This window comes from Petromyzon marinus, chromosome 26, assembly GCF_048934315.1.
Source record: "Petromyzon marinus isolate PM22_M1 ecotype Great Lakes invasive population chromosome 26, UKy_Petmar_22M1.pri1.0, whole genome shotgun sequence".
NCBI classification, from domain to species: Eukaryota; Metazoa; Chordata; class Hyperoartia; order Petromyzontiformes; family Petromyzontidae; genus Petromyzon; species Petromyzon marinus.
In genome coordinates this window covers 8,925,520-8,950,868 of record NC_133692.1, presented here as the reverse complement: position 1 = coordinate 8,950,868, position 25,349 = coordinate 8,925,520, and the positions used below count along the sequence as shown (strand labels likewise).

Here is a 25,349-nt window from a genome sequence, read left to right as displayed (position 1 = left end):
TCAATCTCTACACAAATCTTGTCAAACAAAGGGTAACAGGGCAACTACTTCCCCGGAGGAGTGCACGCATCACAAGCCACTATACCAACCCAAATGACCCTCGCAACAACCACCACCGTCATCCAACAACCTGACAACCACGGCTTCACAGACTTCCTCCACCGACTTCACCACGAACGCTGGGGAGGGAAAAACTGCGGAGCGAAGCCCCGAAGGCACGCCCGAAGCATCACCCGGCTCTGTAACAGAACACTCAGTGGATCAGTAGTGGAATAAAATCCCGCCCGCCTAAGTCTCCATCTCCAGCACAGCAGCCGCCTCGAACAAGCCGAGGAGCGGAATTAAATGAAATCCACCACGCCCCCCTTCCCTTGGTTCCCCGTGACGAGGCCTTTTATTCAATCACACCCTTGGACCCTTCCCCCATTGAATTAGCACGGTGGGCACGAGCCAAATCCAATCCTAAACACCTGCAAACACTTGCACACAAAGCCCCCCCCCCCGCTTCTCCCCAAGCAACGAAACACCCCGCCCCCCAAAACCATCGATCCGGCTGCCACAACACTCTGCTTATTTTTTTAATTCTTCAAATTAAGGTCAGTCTCCCTGTTTAGCGAGTGCGATGTCGCGCTCATCTGGATTGGCGGCCCTGATCCAGTGGTGGAAACTCCACATTCCTATGGTGCAGGTCAATCTCTATAGGACAATCCACTGTTGACTTCCCATGTTTTACCCTGGAGAGATCGCAGATTAAGGTGACCTCTGACAAGGTTGGGATTTAATGGTATGTCACCAAGGGGCCGGCCATAAATGACGTCACGCGATTTTTGCCCCCTCCTCAAATATGACGTCACAAAGCTCTGCCCCCCCCCCAAATAAAAAAAAACTTCAAATCGCTTTAAACTATTGTCATTGTAGTGCGTATTTAATGTGGCGCTGCACTCTGATGTTGTTTATTAAAAAGTCTTTAATTAAGCAGAACGTGTTGTCTACGTTTATTTAAAGTTGTGCATTTTGATGTGACGTCACATTTCTCCCCCCCCTCGTCACACATCGTCATAAATGTCTGACCCCCCCCCCCAGGTGCGTGACGTCATTTATGGATGGCCCCCCAGGCCATGCAACGAGTGAGGAGACTTGTGGATCAGGCCTTGTGTTAACTTGCTTCGTTTAATCACAAGCATGCCATCGAACAGGGATTACACGAACGATCCAGGGACAGAGTTGACAAAAACCAAGCATCAAAGCACCCTCGCCGCTTACGTCTGTATTCTTCACGCTAACTTCAGCGCCCTTTCTTCCAGACAATCTACATTTTTGCTTGCCTTGTCATCGCTCTGTGCACTGCTCTTTTCGGGGGCAACAGCACGACACGTGGCGTGGTCTTTGAAGGACATTAAAAGTATTGCGGTGGCACGGTGGTTCATCACCACCAGCTGCGATCTTTTCACTGCTGGATAAACCCCAAGCTGCCGACATTCTCTCTCGAGTCCTGCGATGTAACAATTCGTCTGAGCACCTACGCACAAGCTGCCATCATTTGGTTGCCACTTTCATTCGTCTTGGGTCACCGAACATGAGCCCTTCTAGCGGTGTGTCCTCCCCATATCACTTTTCACAACAGTCAATGCGATGTCTCCGTTTTCTAATCCACGTGTGTCACTTTCTGCCTTTCAATGTTGTTTTAAGTATGCGCATCACCATGCTTGATCCATTTCCTTTGTAATTGTCGATGTTTCTCATCCATGTCATAACAGGCAGTGTACACTCATTATAAATGTTATTCTTTGGGCGAATTGGCATGTTCATTTTCATTAAGCTAATTTCCAAAACCACTGAAACGTGCTCTCAACCATCGGTCATAATTTTGATCCCAGGCCACCTTTAATAACTATCCTAGATGTATAAAATATTTATTCTCCAGTAGTGTTCGTCCGACATAAATATTCAATTGTTTATAGATTTGAAGTTTTCGTGACTGCAAGGATCCATATTCTTTGGTTCTTTAGGTAAAGTCACGTAGGTGATTTAATTTATTTTATTTAAGTGATTTAATTTATTTTATTTTTTCACCTACGTGACTTTACCAAAAGAACCAAAGAATATTAAATTGTTTAGCAAATTTCTAATTTTGTTAATTTTGTTTTTTACAGCCTCCCTTAAGAATTGTATCAATTCCTGTAGTTAATTCCCATCGGATGTAATAACTATGTCACTAATAAATTTTACATAGTTAATATATTGCCACTTAAATGTAGGACGATCTCCAGTTCAATTTTGGAAAACTTCCTCTAATTCCATTATGAAGAACTTAGACGATTGTTTGTCCTTGTCTAACTCCCCTGATGTGTATTTTGGTATTTTCTTTATTGAGTCTTTATCTGTTCCATTCTTGAACGTGTTTGTTTATTGTAAATTATTTTTTATTTAGGTTTGGATTTTTGGTGCTTGCACAACTGCATCAATTTCCATTGAGTCAAATTAATTTTGATATTCGTATAATCTTCATGGGACCTCTTTTGCCAGTACCAAAATATGAGAATAGGTTTTCCCCTTTTTTCTGGTAACAAAACAGGTGTTAAGATGTTAAAACACCAAACTGAAACCTTTACAAGGAATCATGTCTGCATTAACCACAATACTTGTGATCAGAATGCAAACAAAAAACACTGATAATATGATGCATTGTCTTTTAAACTGATTGGTCCACACCAGATACAGCTTTCTTGAGAGCCGAGTCTCAAAACGGGGGCAGATCCTCTGGTCCAACACCGTTTGAGACGAGGCTCAAAAGAAAGCTGTCTCTGGTGAGGACCAATCAGTTTCAAAGACAATGCATCATATATTATCAGTGTGTTTTTGCTTGCATTCTGACCACAAGCATTGTGGTTAATGCAGACATGATTCCTTGTTAAAGGTTTCAGTTTGGTGTTTTAACATCTTAACACCTGTTTTGTTGCCAGAAAAAAGGGGAAAACCTATTCTCATTCGTATAATTTCTAAGTATGTATGTGGATAAGGGGGCTCATTGTTCAACTGATTACATGAGGCAATAGTACTGCTGGAATATAACTGGGAGAATTTTGTTTTATAGTAACAGCCCAATCAGGAATTACTGCGGCAACATATCAGAGCCTGCCACCTTACAGCGATGTGGTCATTCGACGAGGAAGTTACGTCACATTTCGCTGCCATTGCCCGATGCATTTGTAGACTCACTGTGCTTACAGTGGTGACCAGTCAGAGTTGCTGGTTTTAATGGGTGATAGTGACAATTTGCCCTGCTACCGCCCGATGTTGCTCACAGACATTGGTACGCGTGTACTGGGCTTGAGCATGATTGTACCACCTGTGCATATATACAGTACAGGCACTTCATATATATAATTTCAATATTTTCATCTAAATAATTTGAGGTTGAAAACAAGTTTATGGGCATGTTATACGTGCAAGTTATTTTTAGATCGATATTTTATTATAATTTTCGTTTCGGACTAATATTTACACATTATTGAATAGATTAATCTCATGCCGTGGGGATATTTGATATTTTTAAATGGTTGCTATTTTAAATAAAACATTTTAAATACGCAAGGAGCCGAGTTTCTCAGCAGACATCACACTCAGCATTGTACACACAAGTAATAACCTGAAGGCATTTGTTGCACAGCCCGTAAATTTGGGGGGGGGGGGCAGATCCCTTCTACAGAGGGCTCAGCCCCCCTAAATTGTTATACTGCAGTTTAAAGTCTTGTTTAACATTGTGCCGTGCCAACCCCTATGAGTTTGAGAATGCCCTATTTAAACAAGCTCATGCTACAGGGCTGTTGTTGCAGCAGCAGCAGCAGCGATCAATTGTAATTGATATATCTTTGTATAGAGTTCTATTACAACACGAGAGCCGTGCGTATCACTGGGGATCGACCAGGAAGCTACATCATAGACCTGAATGTAATATTATTCGAGGGTCTATCTTACCGCAATCACCAGTAGGCACTCCCTTCAGCTTTGCGAGCGAATACAATGGTTTGGTCAGTGAGTGCCTGTGCAGAATGAGCACAAAATACCTGGGTTTCACCGAAATGCGTACAACCAATGTAAATAATGCATGCACCCTTGTGCAGCCATTGGTGACAACGTTGGGACGAACTATGGAAAAATTCCTTGAGAACGTGGCAAGTCTTCTTCTGTGGGAGCCCAGAATTTGACATGCTCAATCTGCTCCATCCTGTCTCGCCGATCACTGCATACCAGCTCCAACAGACTCAACTCGACTTCGATTACGATCCGCGGCTCGTGGTGACATGCTCCGTGTAAACCTCGTGCCAATACGGCCAGCGCAATTTCAGGGTCTCCGGCCCAAACACCTGGAACATGCTACCAGCTCGTGTTCGGGATCCATCCCTGAGTCTGAGCCGGTTCCGCAACAGACTCAAAACAGAGTTGTTTTAAAGAGCCTACTTCAACGTGTGATCAATGCGCATTCGTGATGGACTGGACTCGTAAGAGTACGCAATATCAAATGTTTTTACTTATTTGAAGTTAAGGATCTCAGTGCTGTTGGTTCAGTCCTGGGATACAGCATCGGCTACCCCTTGAATCATTCAGTCACCTTTCTTTATCTTAGTTGATCTTTAGAAAGTGGCACGGGAGGGTGGCTTTAACACAAAATAAATCCAAAAACAGGCGCAACTCATTGCGCTAAACAGAACACAACAATAATATACTGTATTGTATACTGGAGGCCACATAAAAAAACACACCAACGTAATTCTCAGCACCTTCCCATATCTACCAGCAACATTTCAGCAAAGGCAGTCAAACAACTTTACCAATGAAAAGTTAGCATCATCTCCGGATTCTAAGAAGCTCCAGTAAATTTTGATTTAAAGCTTTCGTGACTGCAGTAATTCATATTCTTAGTTTTTCGGTAAAGTCACGTTGAAGAGAAACAACAAAATAATAAAATATATATAAAACAATAAAAAATTCTCACGTTTCGACCATAACTCACACGGTCATCTTCAGGTGTGTTGGTTTGCATAAATTTATTTTTAAACGGCGCATTTATTTATTTATAAAAAAAACGTTAGCGTCACGCGCAGCGATTTGGCAGTTTGCCCAGGACTAGTCCATCTATATTTTGAAAAGAGGAGGGGGGAGACGAAATTTTTTATAATGTATGCTGTCTGAAAGCCACTGTAAGCGTGAACAATCAATTAAGAACTGAAATGGTTTATCAAATCTTTCCAATGATTGCTAAGATAGAATCCATCTTCTCGGTTGAAATTGTCTCTGTGCTTGTATATGTGGATAGCCTCATGAACGAATCTCTCATGGAAGCCAGATGGCTTACAAAGAACCTCTGTCTTGGAAAAGTCAATGGCATGTGAGCCTACTGAATTAGAACAATGATCTGCTACGGCCGAGGTGTTGGTCCTACCGTGTTTAAGGTCTGCTTTATGTTCACGAATGCGGTCCGAGACATGGCGTTTGGTTTCTCCAATGTAACTACTACCACAGAGGCAACTTAGTTTGTAGACACCAGGGTATTGTATGTCCGGAATCACATCTTTTACAGACGGAACCAGATCACGGATTTTATGTAATGTGTTGAAACGGACCTGGATCTTGTGTTTATTCAAGATTTTGGAGATCTTTTTTGTGATCCCAGCAATGTAGGGTAAAGTGATGGTTTTGAAAGGCTCCTCAAGAGGGTTCTTCTTCATGGTTTGAGTGATAGCTTTGCGGATTGTATAGTCGGAGTAACCATTAGCCCTAAGAGCTTGGTGTACGTGCTTGAGTTCACTGCGTATGTGTTCCTGGTCGGATATGCATTGGGCTCTATGATACAGAGTCTTGATGAGAGAATTCTTCTGTGATGGATGGTGGTGGGAATCCGGTTTCAGATAAGCATCCGTATGGGTAGCTTTCCTGTAGACAGAGTGGCTCATTGAACCATCAGGTCTCTTTTTAATTAGGACATCCAAAAAAGGTATCTTGCCATCTATTTCGATTTCCATGGTAAATCTGATGGCTGGGTGTATGGAATTGATGTGGTCGAAGAATTGGTCTAGAGCAGGCCGGCCATGTGGCCAGATGACAAAAGTGTCATCCACGTACCTCTTCCATAAGGTTGGGCGCAGAGTGGCAGTCTGGATGGCGTCAGTCTCAAATTTCTCCATGAAAATGTTAGCTATAACTGGAGAAAGGGGGGAGCCCATTGGGGTGCCCTCAGTTTGTTTGTAGAAAGTTCCATTCCAAGTGAAGTATGTATTGGTTAAACAGTGTCTCACCAGGGGGGGTACCTCAGTGTTTAGTCCTTGATGAACCAAGTCTTCAATGATTGTTTTATATATATTTTATTATTTTGTTGTTTCTCTTCAACGTGACTTTACCGAAAAAACTAAGAATATAAGCTCCAGTAAGTTAGGCACTGCCACAACACTTTAAACTAGAGCTGGGCGGCTTAATTGAAAAGTGCATTGCGTGAGGGGGCAGTGCCTGGGTTAAACATACTCGACATTCAACGATTCGGCACCGACCCCGCAGCAATTCGATGCCTTGTCTCGATTTGCGGTTGTGGTGGGAGCTTCTTCAGAAATTCATTCAGTTTTTCTCCACATGCTCAGTACGACCCAAAACCCCCACAGAGACCTAGGCAGCACAACCGCAAAGACCAACAGAGGATGACTTTGAAGTAGCGTTAATGGGAAAAGTTCCTGAACTGATTCAGTTGCTGAAGAAGCTCCCAGAATGTGGAGTGTAGCGTCGGACATCATGCTGAACAACATGCAGTACAGCCCGAAAACACATCAGGGAAATTCAAACGCTTGTTGGACAGCTCCATAGTCACAGCTTATATTGGATTCGAAATGACAATCATGCATTTGCTTTTCGGTTGACCCTTTCTGCAATACAGATGCTGGTAAAGAACATTGCCACGCAAAGCATCCCCATTAAGAGAAATTATTACTCCAACCTCCTATAGCTTATCTGAAAGTATGGTGGTAAATAAAAAAATGTTTTTTAGGGCACTTATTGATAACCGGGCTGAGACCATAAACTTGAGAATCTGGTTTAATAATGGCGCTTAATCGGGATAAAATTCCAGCTCAAGAATTAAACATATCGGTTTGACTGTCACGTGACGAACATTATACTCGCCATTCGGGTGGTTGGGAAAGTGCTGCCCTCTACGGTGTCGCCAATAGGTCACTTGAAGGGATTTCAGGCGTTCTCTCTTTTGTGAGCCATTCTCCAACACGATTGAATGCACTGCTCTGAGAGATCCGAATGGATTTTTCATCTCGTGACATTATAAGGGGCCGTCCATAAATGACGTCACGCGATTTTGGACGATTTTGACCCCCCCCCCCGTCGTCACACGGCGTCACAAAAAGTCAGACCCCCCCCGTTCAAATATGACGTCACAAAGCTCTGCCCCCCCCCCCCCAAAAAAAAGATATAAAACATGCTTCAAATCGCTTTAAACTATTGTCATTGTAGTGCGTATTTAATGTGGCGCTGCACTGTGATGTAGGAGAAAACATTTATTAAAAAGTCAATTTAATTAAGTAGAACGTATTTTTAGTTCTTTCGGTAAAGTCACGTTGAAGGGAAACAATAAAATAATAAATATATATAAAATAAAATTCTCACGACGTTTCGACCATAACACAAACGGTCGTCATCAGGTTTTATATATATATTTTATTATTTTATTGTTTCCCTTCAACGTGACTTTACCGAAAGAGCTAAGAATATGAATTACTGCAGTCACGAAAGCTTTAAATCAAAATTTAAGTAGAACGTGTTGTACGTATTTATTTAAAGTTGCGCATTTTGATGTGACGTCACATTTCTCAAACCCCCCCCCCTCGTCACACATCGTCACAAATGTCTGACCCCCCCTCTCCCCCCTAGTATGCGTGACGTCATTTATGGACGGCCCAAAAGAGCATATTCAGGATACAATGTGGAGCAAATATTAATGTTTCATGCGATATACCCAAGCAATGAACCGAATTGATCGTATCACCTTCCACTCACTCCACTGAAACAGATTTAAACTCACTATGTCGATCAGTTCATATCTTACTTGACGTTGTCCCCAGCAAATTACGACTTCACCCAAAGCTGCTTCTGATTGGCTCTTTGAACGGAATTGTTATCTATAGAGCTGATTGTAAATTGGGCAAAACGTGCCTTAATACGGGAAACCCCAATTTGGTTCGGATAAGTGGAGGTGATAAGGTTCATTTGCATTGCAGAAGGGTCTTAGATTATACGCATCCCATATTTAAACATAAACACCACTGACACATTTATTTTGTATATTCACTTTCATAATAGGAATGTATTAATCACAGCAATAATGCCCCTTTTAAAGGAAATCCAAGACAAAAACAAAATTCCCTTTGTGCCCATTTCTTCCTTCCCTTCACCATACCATTCCCCATGATTGATGTCGATGGTTTTGCCCAGAGTAGGGTTCAAGAGCATACCATACTTATTGCCAATAGCAACAATTTCAAACTAACAGTACAGCCACCATGCTCACTACTGCTATTCTGTGATGATGAGTCCTAATAAGGATATACCAGCCCACAATAATTTATGCATCACTACCGCCGATACGTCATATTTGCTCAAATTTATTTTGATAACCTCAGACAAGAGGACCACAATGCACTTATTTAGGAACTGGTTATAGTGTTTTGCATATTCAGTAGCTGTGTGCATATTACGTGTTTGTGTGTTGTGACTAACAGAAATGCCACGTTACGTTAAAATGTGGTTCAGCCTCAGAAAGCCCTCTAAAAAATATATTTAAAATGTTTATTCAATAAGCAGAGCTGATGGTCAAGTTAATTAATCATACTACACTGGGTAATCAGTTTCAAATGTTATTAATTTAAGCAGATTACAGCACGCAGATACATTTTTTTTTGTAATGGATTATGGGAGCTGCACTTTGTATACCCTCTATTTGTTCAGGGTTTCCTTTGCTGGAGATTGCATATCGATGTGTGGTTCATTAAGGGCTTGGTCAGTTGTTTAATTCACTAACCAGTCTGTTATGTGGCTGATGAACAACAGCTAGCATAGTTACATTCAGTATGATGCAGCTGAATGGTGGTGCCTTCACAAACGTAAATCTTTATTTACAAATGACTTGGCTCTCCAGCAGAAAATGTTCGTTCAAATAGCTCAATTATCACTCTCCAACACAACAGCAGGCAACGTTCTTGCTACTTATAACTCAATGATTATGCATGGGGGGGGGGGGTGTTTAATGCCTAGGTGTTATCAGAAAAAAAACCCAGCAAAAATATTCCATTCCTAACAAAATCCATACAATTTTTTTCTTTCTAAAACACAGGTAAAATGTGTAGCCGTAATTAAGTGTCATTGTTGTTTTAAGTAAACCAATTTATTGGTTATTGAGATCAACTCAAGCACATATGTATTTGTGGATTGACCTATTGTCAAGGATGTTACAATAATTATTTACTGTGGTTTTTAAGCAGAGTAAGAATTTGATCAGTCTCACTGTTGAGTATTCTGTACAATTCGCTATGTGAGATAAAAGGTGCACCTACGATTATCTTGGTTGGCTATGTATGGTGCAAAAGAAATTCAACATACATACAAGTCACCTCGTCAGCGTTATCGTGTTCACTGCCAATTTCTCAGATGACAACTTGCTCAGTAACAGTTAAACCCATGCACGAGACTTGGCATGCGCATACAAGTTAACATTTCAAACATTCATTACAAAACCCTAAACTTCACAAGGTCTAATTATAGGACGTATTAGTCACACTTTGATAACATTTTAAAAAAATCTCACAAAATAAAAAATATAAAAAAACCATACGATATCAATGTAGCACAATTACTGTATTTCACAATTATGTTCACAAACTCCAAAGTTTGTAATACATCATGCCCTAATGTGACAGCACTTGAGTAATCACAGCTGAACCTCAGGTGAGCTCTTTATAAACCATCTTCTTTCACTTGTTTTATGGGCAATATTTTGACAAATTTACTTGACAGACATCAGCAGACCTGACTGGAACATCAAATTTCATAAAACACCAAAAGCCCAAATTATTTAACAGCCTTTGCACAACACAACTCAGACTCTACCCTTTGACCCCAACTCCCATTTGTCATTTTCCTTTTTCTCAAAATGCCAAGGCATGGTGTGTGCCATCTTTTTTTGTTTCTGTATTACTCTGCCCTTATTTGCCAATAATTTCTTCAGTTTAAAAGCTCAAATTAAGTGTTAAATCAAATGTGCACAATTGTTTTTTTATTTACGTGCAGTCACTGATGATCAATCTAAGGTCATCAGCTCAGCATACATGATACCATGGATTAAATCTCAAAGCGATTTCATGGATCTTAACTCAGTATCTCTGATGCTAGTTCGTTGCTCCGGCATGGGCATCATAAGCCTCCCTTGCAGAGCCACACATTAACCATAATCATTTTCATAAACCTCATACGTTCATAATTTCCACTCTCCCATGAACAACACAGAACCTCATGCTGTGCAGTTCAAGGATGTGGTTTCGCAGTGACATGAGAATTTGATGTGCGGCATGAGCCATGTGTTTTACGAAGGTTTTAAAAAATATAGACGCTGGTGCACATTTATTGCATGTTTTTCATCATTGTGCGTTTTGCGCTTAAGTAAAAAAAAAGAGCAAGCACACACCAGGGGAACAGCGCTGAACTCACAGATACATGTTACAGTTTTTGTGTTTAATGTCCATCGTGTAAATTTATACCAATCAAAGTAACATCAGTTTTATAGTTTGTTAAATATTTTAAACCGTAACAAAACACAACCATTTAATATGAATGTAAGGATTCAAAAACATCATCTTCAGATTTTGTCTTCTTAGTTTTTTTTATAGTATTTTGTATAATTGATGTCACAAGTGAAAACAGTTTGCGGCAAGGCAATGACGCCGCGAATGATTACACATCGCCGCTCACACACCTTCCTAATGCCCTTGCTTTGTCCACCTTCCCACACTCACAATACTCCGGTTTTCCTCACTGGTCAACTCATGGCCTATCACTGGATGCCCTATTTTATTAATCGACATCTCCTTCTCCCTCCTTAACCAAAGTCCTAGCAATCGACACTTAGCAAGGCTCCATTTGGCAGGACCTCATCGTGAAGAGGTCATCGTGGCCGATGCCGTCATCGCACCTGACCATCATTTTCTTCTTCTAATACTGTACTTTACGTACTGCTTGTATTGCAAGACATCGCTCGTTTATCAAATGATTATTTAAAAATTTTGCTCGTCTTGCAAAACACTCGCAGACCGAGTTACTCGCAATCCAAGGTTTCACTGTATATCCATCAAGTGTTGCAAAGTGATAAACCAAACTCCAAGGCCCACTCTTTTTTCAGTCTCGTCACCACCACCATGTAAGCTCAACATCTTATCCTTGGTTTCCGACCTCTTGGTGTCACTCATATGTCCGACATTGTAACCTACCTCATAATGAATAATGTATCTGACAGCAACATTCTGAATTTGTATTGCAATTATCATTTATTCGGATTTTATCTCCAATTATAACACATAACAGTGCCTTGCTGCGTAGCTTCAATGGGCTCCAAGTTATGAGAACACAAATTTAAGTCTTGGTCAGTGTAGACTTCTTCTTTGGTTCTTTCGGTAAAGTCACGTAGAATGAGAATAAAATAACACTATAAAATTCTCACGTTTCGGCCACAACACAAGTGGCCTTCTTCAGGTGAAAGGAACAAACCTGTCGGGACGACAGAGCTTCAATGAACGTTGTTAAGATTCGTAGCGTCTTTTAAGCTGGTTTAGAGAAGTGAGGCACCTTGACAAAGGGGTTTACATATCAAACATGAGAATTTAGCATTGAAATAGCTGAGGGATTAGCTTGTGACTGGTCACAGAAATGGCTATGGCCGAAACGTCGTGAGAATTTTATTGTGTTATTTTATTTTATTATTTTATTCTCATTCTACGTGACTTTACCGAAAGAACCAAAGAAGATGAATCCTTGCAGTCACGAAAACTTTAAATCGAAATTTAGTGTAAACTTCATCGTCAACCCAAACAAGGTTTGGAAAATAACCACTTGGTGGAAATTAAACAATGAATGTCCAATAAGGAAACTTTTGGCTCAAATAGAAACAGAATTCCAACACCAGCTCGGGACTGACAATTGGCTTTAGTACTACTTAAAATTCACTCAAATACGAGGACACGGGCTGGGTTTTGAATTTTAATACTGGTTGTGCCATCAGCCAAAGCATTAGGAGAAGTGATCACACTGGCAACTGTTGACAATAAAGAAACATTGCATCACTATATTTTGGAGTGAATTCCGAAGGAACCACAATACTACTTCAGCAGCCATTTCAACAGGCTTTTCACCCAACATTAGATGACATTCCTTCATGCCATGAATCACAACTTGCTCTATGTTAATCATGGATATGATGCAATTATACAAATTTTGAGTTTAAAAAGTGGCCAAGCAGAATATATCGGAAACTAGATGTTAAACAAACTTTTTAACAAGAAAATCTGATTTTATATTTATGATAGAAATTTAGCATTCACCCTCCAAACCACATTTATTGTAAGAATTGGGTCCTAACATTAACTTAAAAACTCTAACTGATTTTAGTGACCAATAATACCACCACTGATTTTGTAATTAAAAGCCTTGTTTATTGAACATTAATTCTGAGTTTTCTCTGCTCAGCAACAAAGTATCACATGATTTATGCTTTCTAAAGATGTGACAATATGTATACTTTTATCGTAGTGCTTTAAGTAGTTTAGGCCAGTTTACTGCACTCTAAAGTGTTTAAGACTTCCAGCCAAGTCAGGTTAATTTAAACATGGATATGAACACTAATTAAAATAATAAAATTCATGATATTATTCTTTAACAATACTTTACCTTGTAATTAAATTGTATTTAATATTTTATTTTAAACACACATATATTCCCTTGGGTCTTTTGGTAAAGTCACATAGATAGGTTCAAAGAAATTATTTATTTTTTTATTTGAACCTATCTACGTGACTTTACCGAAAGACCCAAAGAATATGAATTCCTGCAGTCACAAAAGCTTTAAGTCAAGATTTACATAAACTATATTTAATATCGTGCAGCATATGCAATCAAGGCTTGACTACATTCATAGGCAGATAGCAGTGCCACCTTCATAATGCAGTCATAGCATCATATTTAGCTATACTGTGCTGCCTGAAATATTACCTTCAATGGCAGTAAAGTTAAAAATGAGAAAACATTTATTATACGTCATTAACACTTCAAAATAGTTTTTTTAAAAATTAATGCTCTGATTTGGCGAGCAATAATATTCCCACCCTTCTCAACCTCCTGCTAAAACACATGCCAGGGAAGAGTCAGGCTTAACGTGGTTGGGTAATCTCTCCTTATCCTCTGCTGTTCCTATTGTCTGAAAACATTTCCATGGCATTTTTATACATTCCACTCTCTCAGACTGTTAATATCCAGATTAAAAAGCTCATCACTTCTCTAATGAATACATATGATTCATATTCTTGGTTCTTTCGGTAAAGTCACGTAGAAGGGAAGAACCAAGAATATGAATTCCTGCAGTCACGAAAGCTTTAAATCAAAACATATGATTCACTTAAACATCCCTTCAAATTACCATCACATCACCTACCAACCCCTTCTAAATATTACATCAGAAACCGTTTTATATATTTCTTCATTAGGCATTGCTTTCTAGAGCCATATTTTACCCTATTAGAAATTAAAAAATTCTGCACAGAACCTAGAAAGAGTAATACTTTTTAAAAAATATTTGTAGAAAAGACTCAGAGTACAAACATCTATTTTAGGTGGTTGCGGATTGGGATGTTTACATTTATTTTAGGTTGTTGCATGCAAAAAGGTAAACTTGAGTGGCTCAAAATAAAACCAAGCGTTCATGAGAACTCGCAAACTCCACTGTATAGACAGCCCGTCTGAAACCTACTTGCTGGATTTCCAACGACAGTCACCACCTCTTTTCCCAGGAGGTGGGCCATCTCATGCACACCATCATCACGATGGCTCAATGCAATGCAGGACTCCCATCCCTTTATGATTCATCAACCCAACCTCCACATTCCAACGTTTAACAGACATGCATTTCTACCACAGACAGCAGCAAACGATATCAACTCACGTCCTCACGTCCTGTCAAGGGATCCGCTTTCCCCATCGCTTACTTACAGCCAAAACATTCGAACATGCCTTTCATTTACTTGGGCTGTTTAGTTGTTGAAAAGATGCATGGCATTCTTTTTGACAGTCAGGGGCTTGTTGGAGGACGGGTTGAGGACGGCCGTTGCGGTGTGGGGTCGTGACTTGAGGGTGGGTGTGCGGGAGATCATTGGGGTGGGCCGTTGAGGAGTGGGAAGAGTGAAGAGCCATTTGTGGCGATGAACCAAGTTGTTACTTGAGGGTTGAGACGACATCTCGGAAGATGTTCAGGAAGATGTTGGCATGGATCTCGGTGAAGATTAGGCTCGGGCGGAAGCGAATAGACATGTCCCCACAACCACCCAGCACCACTCCTAGTAACATGCACACCAAAACAAAGATTCCACAAAGCCATATATTCGGGATGAGTTGCAGGTTTATAAATATCAGACTTTTAAGGACAATTTCAGATCTTTTTCAGGTTTTCGGATAATTTACAGTGTACCACTTCAAAATGTGCTCAGCACCATTGCAGGGGAGTGTGTGTAAGCACGCAAAACAACGGGCGCCGCTACACCGTGAAGGGAAAGGCGAAGGGGAGCGTGGTCATAACCTGAACATGCGGCAAGATACATGGGCACACAATAGGCCAATTTAACAAAAACATAAATGCTACACAAAACACTACACTCGAGGTTTAAGGGCAAAGATACGCTAAGCTAGCACACGTCTAACCTCGCCTGTGGAACCTCGCCTGTGGAACCCCACACGCAGAATTTGAGATGAAGGGGGTGTGACCCATAGGCATCTTTTAAAAGGGGGAGTAGGGAGTGCCTCAGGAAGGCAGGCGTGTTAAAGCCTCTGCGAAGTGGAGCCCTGATCGGAACCGACCACACAAGGTACCGACTGTGTGCCAGGACGAATGAAATGTAATCAGGGGATCTTCATCTCTTGTGCATGTGTTCATGTGTATGTGTTCATGTGTATGTGTTCATGTGTATGTGTTCATGTGTATGTGTGCACGTGTGTGGGGAGCGGTAGTGTAGCGGTTAGCGCGCTGGGCTATAAACCCGGCAATCCGGGTTCAATTCCCTCTCACGGCCAACACCAGTCACGATTATCTGAACCGGTCCCGGGCCTCCCCTAGGTCGACTCAGCCTCAAATGAGTACCTGGTGCGGTGTGTAAACATTGCCACTAGGGAGACAAAGGTGGCCGGGCGTGGTGCTGGCCACCCACCCCCTCGTGTACCGTTCCGGCCTTCATAGGTGCTCGCTAACTGCACTTGCCCCTACAGTCTGTTGTTAAGGCTATACGGGGGATCTTTGTCTTTGTGTGCATGTGTATGTGTGCACGTACCTTTATTCCTTGCTAGTAGCACTGCCTTGTTACGAGTGTCCTCATCACGAATGTCGATGGCACAAAATGTGCCCCGTCCTCGTGCTCGACTGAGTATGTTCGGGAATTCATTCTAGAGCGGCGAGAGAGGCACAGTTAGGGTCCAGTTGTGCGATGGTCAGAGGTCTTGGGGGTTTGGGTGGTGGCAAATAACAGTGTCATATGTTGGATTGCATTGCAATGGCTTTAGTCGCATTACAAGTGAACCAGAAAGTGAACCTTCTCATCTAATTATGTCTTTCTACGCAATATATTTTTAGATTTAGATTTACGATTTGTATATAAAAAAAAACTGGAACCGAGTTTACCATGGTAAAACATGTCGCATTTTGCATCGGGCATGGGTGGTGGCACAACGGTCAAGGGAAGTAACCAAAAATACAAAGAGGCCCCCCCCCTCAGAACTGTAAAGAGTCCTGGGGCCCCTATGAAACATAATGTGGCCCCACACGTGGGTGTGAACGATCGCTCTACCTGCAGGTCCGTGAGCCCACGCAGCAGAACGGAGCCCGCATGCTGCACGTTGTCCAGGAGCCGCTCCGCACGCACCACCTTCAGCACCTCCGCCAGCATCAGCGTCTTGCTGGGCTCCCCCATCCACGTGTTGTAAATGCGATACGGCTACATAAAGACAAAGATCCCCCGTTTAGCCTTAATAGACTGCTGGGGCAAGTGCTGTTAGCGAGTGCCTATGAAGGCCGGCACGACACACGAGGGGGTGGAGTGGGCCAGCACCACGCCCGGCCAACTTTGTCTCCCCAGTGGTGATGTTTACACACTGCACCAGGTACTCATTTGAGGCCGAGTCGACCTACGGGAGGGCCAGTTCAGATAATAGTCACTGGTGTTGGCCGTGAGTGGGAATTGAACTCAGGTCGCTGGGTTCGTCGCGCAGTGCGCTAACCGCAACACTACCGCTCCCCACTTAGGCACCACAACAACCACCAATTGCCACTAACCGGCGGTGATGTCACCACGGCGCTTGTGCCAGGCTATGTGCACTGTAAGGCCAAGTGAAGTGTCGAAGGCTTGCTGGCAGGAGGTCACGAGACAGACCCAGGTGCCATGGGTTAACTGAGATGACTGGCAGATGCACCACTTGTGCCCCCTACTGTGCCAACTTGCTGTGTTTTAGCCACCCGGCGCTGCTCTGCCCACCGTTGTTGTTGTAAGGTGACTTTTCGGTAGCGTCTTCATGAGCCTCCTCCACAGAGACCGATCTTGATACCGCTGGTACCAGTCATCGGCAAGTCCACTCAGCTCCAGATCCTCTTGTACCACATCACTCCATCTCTTCTCTAGCCCGTGCCCATTTAGCCACTACATGGCCAAGCAGCAGAAGCTGCCCAAGTATGGGAACTTCTCCACTCTATCCACAACTGCCCAATCACTCATGGGAAGTTGAGGGGTGCGTTTGATAACATAAAATATCCAGGCAATTGCTTTGTTTTTGTGGGGCTGATGGTAAGGCCCCATCTCTTAGATTCATGCTCCAGGTTTAGCAGTAGCATCTCCAACTCCTCAGAATGGGCAGCAATAACCAGATCATCCACATCCATAATATGGTTGACCAAGAAGGAGCCATTCCTTGACCACACTCAAGCATTGATCAGCCTCCCATTGTATCTATACCAGATGGAAATTCCACCACTACATCCATAAAAAAGCTTCTCGAACTACATGGTCAAGGAAGATGTTAAATATTGTAGGGGCCACAGGACATCCCTGTCGCACCCCAAGGTGAACAGAAAATGGGTCTGACACCATCCAACTTTACTCGGACCTGCTCACCATGATGAAGATCCTTAATGATTCCAAGAAGATGGTATGGGGCTCCAAAAGCGCAAATAATAACCCAGAGCCCTGGCCTATTGATGGTATCATAGGCCTTGACCAGATCAACACAGATGCACATATATGAAAACACCCACACACACCAATTCTGTGCGGAGTTCGTCCTTATAGTAGAAGCCGCCCGTGAGCATCTTCTTGCTGAATGTGACGACATCGGGTGGGTTCTCCAGCCCCCAGTGCTCATGTGCCCAGAAGAGGCCTGTAGTACCAGCCCCAGTCTGCACCTCGTCGCACAGAAAGGCTGCCCCATGCTACACACACACACACACGAGTATAAAGATCTCGCACACATAGCCATAAATGCGGCTTATCTGGATCAAGTGATCTAAGAGATCAACTGTTAAGGTAAAAAACACATACCCCCACATAGACTACACACACAGTCAATGGTTATGCACACACATTCGTACACTCTTGTGTGCACACAAACACAGATGCACACAATCATGCAAGCAAACATGTGCATGTTAGAATGCATACATATCCAAAAAAAGACAAAAAATCCCCCATAAGTGTTGTTAGCGAGCACCTATGAAGGCCAGCATGGCACACGAGGGGGTGGGTGGGTCAGCACTGCCCTTGTCTCCCGAATGTCAATGTTTACACACTGCACCAGGTACTCATTTGAGTGTGTGAATCGACCTTGGGGAGGCTCAGGACCAGTTCAGATAATCTTCACTGGTGTTGGCTGTGATTGGAAATCGAACTCGGATTGCCGAGTTCGTAACACAGCATGCTAACCGCTACACTATGTATCCACACACAAACACAAATTCATTTTTTCACTCGTGCACATAAATGTGGTAGCAGCACTGTAGCCACATTTCAAGTGTTTGTACCACAGTGCAGCCCCATTGCTATATCGTGGAATTGTAGCCGCCATATAAGCAAACGATTACGCCCATTGTTGAAGATTGTCCATGCAACAAGATTTGTGGCAGCTTGAGGACATCGCATTTTGCATGTAATGAAGTTGCTGCCTTGCTCGGCATAAATGCTAAATAAATTGGCAGCCCTGAGCCTGGAGTGGAAAATCCACAATTTCTAATGACAGGTGCCAGTCCACCCATAAGATTATAAAAGTAGGACTCAGTTCTGTGTCTCGACATATAAAAATATACATCCGAGTCTATCAGCCTTTGGGCTTTCCATATGAATCTCATCAAATCGCATTTGTTTAAGCAATAAAACTGTGGACAGGTTTTAACCTTCTCTGTCCCATCTGAAGTCAATCTTTAAACATAAATGCTACTGGCTAAACATATGCTTTTAGCAAGAGCATCTGGCAGAGGGATGATGGTAATTTGAACATTTAACCTTTAACTGCGAGTTGAGCTCTCGAAACACAGCGCCACCACACAAGAGCCAAATGCAAGAGCTGTAATCATGGCGAACCTTAGCAGTGAGTGCGCGCAACTTGCGGAAGAAGTCGTCCGAAGCGTGGTTGTCTCCCCCCTCGGCTTGTATGGGCTCCACCACAACGCCGGCAACAGGACGGCCTTTTCGTGCAAACTTCTGAATCAGATCCTCAACCTACATTGTGGGAATCGTCTAGTTTAAGGCCACTATGCACTCAGGCAATCACTGCCAGCAAGTCACTGGCAACATGACATGGCATATTTTTACAATTTATGTGCAGCCAATCAAAAGATGGCTTGTTAAAGAGTGTGTTTGTGCCTGATATTCTGTTTCAAAAATAATGATTTGTCTGCCGAAAAAACGATTTTGGGTAGACATGCGACCTGTGTTAAGTAAAATCACAAGTACATTTGGTATTCGAGGTATTGTGAAGGCACAAGGCTATCACGAAGGCACTATGTTTCACGAACAATTATAATCTGCAGTAGTTTTATAATAGGAGGCGATGTTGCTATGTGACTTTACAATGAGGTAATTTGCAAGTAATTTTCTAAATTGTCAATTTATGTTATCGTGATGCTGCCAACATGCAATCAGGAGTTGAAATCCCATTGCTCACTACGGGTAGCTGCGATCCTTTTTTTTTTGTTACAATAGAAAATTGCTGTGGATGATTGCAACATAATTACGTGAGTGCATCATGGTTTTTGTACAGATTAATCAATGGCAACAGGAGAAATTAGTAAATGGATAATAGCATTTCTCAGTGTTAGAATTGTAATGGTTAATGTAACCGAATATATAGCTATTCTTTGTAGACATGCATGTAGTTGTGTGCTCCAGGGCGTTAAACATAAGGTGAGTGCTTCCTAATAAAAAAAAGTTCTCCTGTATTTTTAAGAAACCGAATCTCGGGCACACTACCATAGTGCCTTCTAGTGATGTCAATAGAACATGACGATCCCTTTTGTGCATTACGTCATCAACTGGAAGTCTGGATTTTAATGCTTAAATATGCATTCAATTGGTCACAGAAGTGGATTTCAATTATTGCACAACTATAGACCGATACTGTTTTAAATATTAACCAACACACCACTCAAAAAGTTAATTTATTGGCCGCGTCTTCCTGTGTGCAAGTGAGAGTGCGGTATGCGTGACCTCAGCCAGGCAGCGCGCCTCCTCACTCGCGTTCTCCCGGGAGTGCTCCTCCAGCGGGTACTGGAGGCGTGGGAAGGGAGCGATCGGCCAGTCCAGTGAGGGGATGTCCAGCTTGTGGATCGCCTTGGAGTGCGTCGTAGCAAGGCAACCTATGGCACAAACAAAGGCAAAGACCCTCCCAGTATAGCCTGAACAGACTGTTGGGGTCGGCACATCACTCGAGGGGGTGGGTAGCCAGCATCAGGCGCACGTTCGTCTTTGTCTCTACAATGGCGATGTTTACACATCACACCAGGTACCCATTTTAAGGCTGAGTCGATCTAGGGGAGGCCCAGGACCATGTTGGTTGTGAGCAGGAATTGACCTCGGAGCTCCGAGTTTGTAGTACATTTTGCTAACCACACACATGCATGGTCACGTAACACGCTAATTCGTTCACTAAGTTTTTAGCTAGCTGGCCAGGATTGGGCAAAAATGTTGCCCATTTTTCACCGAGGCAATCGGGGAGTACAGACTTAGGTATTTCTTAACTTACTACTAAAACAACTATATATTTAATAACCCACAATTAAAAAAATATGTATATATACTGAGGAATTACAATAAACAATGTTTAACTTAAAATATTGTCAATGATTCTCAGTCTGGGACACTCTTCCAGTATCCAACAAAGCTATTAAAATACCATTCCAACCAAGTGATCTCCAAGAGGAAAATAATTGCAATCTAAATGCAGTGCTTGAATGCCATCTATCTGGGTGTGTACAATAGGTAAACTTTACCTCCAAATGATACACAATTGTATTAAATACAATATTCTGTATATACAGGGCAGAGTTCCTCAGATAGTCATGTATCCATTCCGAGGGTTGTAGATCCATTCTTAACATTTTTAAGTTTATATTCTTGGTTCTTTCGGTAAAGTCACGTAGAAGGGAAACAATAAAATAACAAAAATATAAAACAATATAAACAATTTTATTGTTTATATATAAAATTGTTCATATTGAAAGCTTTAAATCAACATTTTAAGTTTACTTATTATGACGGGATGAACCACGAGGTCAAAGGCTTTATTAGATCAATGAAGGCTGCAAATGCTACTCCCCCATTACCAAGAGCTTCTTGGAGACCAGCTACGAAATTAACAAGAGCTGTTTAAGTGGAATGTCCCTTTTTTAAACCTGATTGGACACCTCAAATGAGTGAAAAATTTGCCCAGATGCCCAAATCATTGCCGATTTAATTTGCATTCTAACATCTTGCTTCAAAGTAGGTAGCAATGTGGGTGAACATTAGCATGACGAAATTAACGGAGGACTGTCCAACAAGAGCTTAAGTGGATGCCTTGTTTATAGTCACACTGGTGATCATTTGCAAGGAGATGCAACCCATTTTGAGAGGAAGGTGCAGACCGTTTCACATCAACGCTCACTTACCTATGGTGCGGCCGTGAAAACTACCCATGAAGGACAAGATCGAGAGCTCAGGACAACCAGGGGACTGCACACACAAAGACAAAGACCCCCCCCCCATGTAGCTTACTGTTGGGACACATGCGGCTGACATAGACTGTTTGGCAAGTGCTGTTCGTGAGCACTTATTAAGGCTCAAACAGCACACAAGGAAGTGGTGTGGTCTATGCCTTTGCTTCCCAAGTGCTGACGTTCACACACTGCACCAAGTACTCATGTAAATCCGAGTTAACCTTGTGGAGGCCACTTGCTGTCAATGTTATCTGTGGCCCTGTAAATGTATCAGAAAAGACCAATCACTGTACCACCACATCCCACCATAAAGACATGCCCCAGAAACTGCCAACACATCACTCCAAAACACACAACACCTCAATCCCTGGTATAACATGGGTATTTCATATAAAATAAATCATACAATCGGTATCGCACTAGTTTGATAGTGCTCTCACAAAGGCGTGATGTTTCAGTGGGGTAGTCTGCCATTAGGGGGCGATGTTGCTACGTGGTTTTACCCAATTAGGTATTTTGTACACGGCTTACACTTTTTCGAATGTCAAAAAAACATTTACGGTTCACTATAAAGCAAAAGGTGTGTATTCTATGACTAATTGCAGTATTCACCAGATTAACTACTGGACTTGAACCGTGAACATCTTATTCAAGCGGAAAATATACAACCATGTACAACCATTGCAGAGGGAGAAATTGCAGCCTTTGTGAATGGATTATGGGTATGTGCATACCTGATTAATCATACTTGTCCTCAACTCTTCAGTAGTGGGTTTGGCTCCTCCTCTCTGCTTATTCTGTAGGAAAGGCAAACATACCACAACAGTAGAATTTTGATTCATGCAGCATCTAAATGCAGTCACGAGACCCATATACATACCCAAAAAAACATACTTTGAGGCTTCATGCACACAATTACACAGACAAAAAGATATTGTCTCATCATTCTTTGCACCATTCCCAGCTGCCTTTGTATTTCAAATGCAAATGTTCACCCACTAATACATTTTTCCTGAAAATAAGTTATCCATTGAATACATTCTGAAAGATAATATGCTTAATTTTAATGGGATCTCACACGATTTAAATAAAGGCCATCTATATAATGATTAAGGCCAAGCAGTAAATTCGCACACTGCGCCATGAACTTGGTCACCTGAGTTTGATTACCAGGCATGGCTAACATTAGTCGAAATTTATATGAAAACGGGTTTGAAGACATTTCCATGGTGGGAATGAGTCTCTCCCTAAATCAATCAGTTGTCTTCCCATCTCCACCCTCCCTGGAGATGAAGGGTTAAATTAACCTCCATCCAGGATTTGAACTTGCAGCCTTTCCAATTGTGAATCAAGCACTCTAGCCGCAAGCACCACCTGGTCAGATATCCACATCTGAGCCTTTTTTACTGTTACAAGAATGCAGCTTAAAACAAGGACACAATCAATGCAAAATAAGAATCATGAAGCACGTCTGATTGACATTTGGGTTTTATGCGGGAAAGGGTGGTAACTGTGAGCTTAGCGCGGATGAAAGAGACCGAATTTGTTGCCTTGGGAAACAATTTTTGGGTGCCAGACAACGGCCATTTATCCGCACACCATGTCCCCATCAGCACCGACAATGTAGCATTGTGGTACACTTATGTAACATGCAGCGGCATGCATACGTGCAGTGCTTGCCTTATATGTTCCCTTTGTGCACGTACCCCATTGACTCACACGTCTACAACAATTGGCGGGACATGTACAAAACTGAGCAATCTTGCCTTTTAAAACCGTCTACGCTACGTGCACGTGTATGTGTGATATGTATCATCGATGCCTAGGAACTATGTTTGGTCTAAAAATCTAAACACTCACTACCACAACCCCTGCACCCCTTGTGATTTGATGAATTGTCATGGTTGATGGTTGTAATTAAATTGAGGAACCGATTGTTTTTCTTCTCATTTTTACTGGCGTGTTTGTAATAGTTTGTGTTTTTTTTTTGGCTCTCAAATGTAGTTAGCTCCATTTAAAAGGTCAGTGATTTCCTTTAGCTCCATTTAAAAGGTCAGTGATTTCCTTTAGCTCCATTTAAAAGGTCAGTGATTTCCTTTAGCTCCATTTAAAAGGTCAGTGATTTCCTTTAGCTCCATTTAAAAGGTCAGTGATTTCCTTTAGCTCCATTTAAAAGGTCAGTGATTTCCTTTAGCTCCATTTAAAAGGTCAGTGATTTCCTTTAGCTCCATTTAAAAGGTCAGTGATTTCCTTTAGCTCCATTTAAAAGGTCAGTGATTTCCTTTAGCTCCATTTAAAAGGTCAGTGATTTCCTTTAGCTCCATTTAAAAGGTCAGTGATTTCCTTTAGCTCCATTTAAAAGGTCAGTGATTTCCTTTAGCTCCATTTAAAAGGTCAGTGATTTCCTTTAGCTCCATTTAAAAGGTCAGTGATTTCCTTTAGCTCCATTTAAAAGGTCAGTGATTTCCTTTAGCTCCATTTAAAAGGTCAGTGATTTCCTTTAGCTCCATTTAAAAGGTCAGTGATTTCCTTTAGCTCCATTTAAAAGGTCAGTGATTTCCTTTAGCTCCATTTAAAAGGTCAGTGATTTCCTTTAGCTCCATTTAAAAGGTCAGTGATTTCCTTTAGCTCCATTTAAAAGGTCAGTGATTTCCTTTAGCTCCATTTAAAAGGTCAGTGATTTCCTTTAGCTCCATTTAAAAGGTCAGTGATTTCCTTTAGCTCCATTTAAAAGGTCAGTGATTTCCTTTAGCTCCATTTAAAAGGTCAGTGATTTCCTGCTCGAATGAGCATTTAGGCAATGCTCATCTCATGTTTACAACCCTGAGCCACTTGACCTTCGCACAAAATAGTACTCATTATTTTGACCCCAGAGGGATGATGGGTTGAGTCAACCCCCAACCAGGATTTGAACTCGCAAACCTACCGATTGCAAGCTGCTCACTGTACCACTTAAGTCACCTGGACAATTAACCAGGTGCACAAATGTCACATGAACATATTATTTGCATACATAATCTTCGATATTTACATGAGCATGTATTTTGAGTATAAAAATATATTATACATCAATTAACCAAAACATGGATCGATATATCAGTACTGAATTACCCACTTGCACATGTCTTCCCATCTGCACCTGCAGTGTCTCTATTAGCTGCAAACTATGTAACAACAAAGATGAATTATTGGCAAAAGCCTAGATGAGTAAAAAGTTTCAGGAGTGTGTCCTGCCATGGAATATGTAGCCATATTAGATTATTTATTCTGTATAGATGGGTCAGAAACTGCTTTCTCTACAGTTAACTATTGTGAAACTCAAACGCAACAGGATAAGCCGAACAAACACAATGAAGCCTGCGTGGGTCCACCAACTATGTCTTTACAGTGCTGACTACTCGAATGCATCACCCATGCCTTCCCATGTGAGTGTAATATCTACCTGTTTATACTATGTGCAAAAATGCACGATTTACAGAACATGCACTGTGTATATCTGCACAGGAATGCTCCAGTGGTGTAATGGTTAACTCGCTGGTTTTGCAATCCAGAGGTCATCGGTTTGATCCCTCGGTGCAGCAGATGACACAATGGACAACTTTGTAAAATTTGAATTTCGGCGGCCTAGAGCCAACTAATTCTAGCTACTGCGGAGGGCTTCTCAGCGCTTTGCGCCTCGCCTGTTGCTCCCACTGATGTCCTCTTCTTCCCACCCCCAATGTGTCCAGATACTACTGACTCGATTGTATGTAGGATGTGTAGGCATATATGACTATGAAAGACATTTCATTTTCTGGAGGTGGCGGGGGGGGAGTGATTTTTG

The 25,349-nt window shown here is 41.9% G+C and overlaps 1 protein-coding gene across 2 annotated transcripts in view; it reads right to left on the bottom strand.

Annotated features, from left to right (window-relative positions):
* Window positions 1-6,346: 6,346 nt before the first annotated feature.
* ABAT (4-aminobutyrate aminotransferase) overlaps window positions 6,347-25,349 on the bottom strand; it is an 83,346-nt gene continuing 64,343 nt past the window's right edge. For both annotated transcript variants that reach the window (XM_032960883.2, XM_032960882.2), the window contains exons 9-16: window positions 22,261-22,323; window positions 21,479-21,542; window positions 20,040-20,188; window positions 18,915-19,052; window positions 17,603-17,770; window positions 16,140-16,286; window positions 15,627-15,738; window positions 6,347-14,642 (exon numbers count right to left, since the gene is read on the bottom strand). In XM_032960883.2, coding sequence (XP_032816774.1) covers window positions 14,521-14,642; window positions 15,627-15,738; window positions 16,140-16,286; window positions 17,603-17,770; window positions 18,915-19,052; window positions 20,040-20,188; window positions 21,479-21,542; window positions 22,261-22,323 — 963 coding nt within the window. In that variant the 3' untranslated portion in view covers window positions 6,347-14,520. The remainder of the gene's footprint in view (window positions 14,643-15,626; window positions 15,739-16,139; window positions 16,287-17,602; window positions 17,771-18,914; window positions 19,053-20,039; window positions 20,189-21,478; window positions 21,543-22,260; window positions 22,324-25,349) is intronic.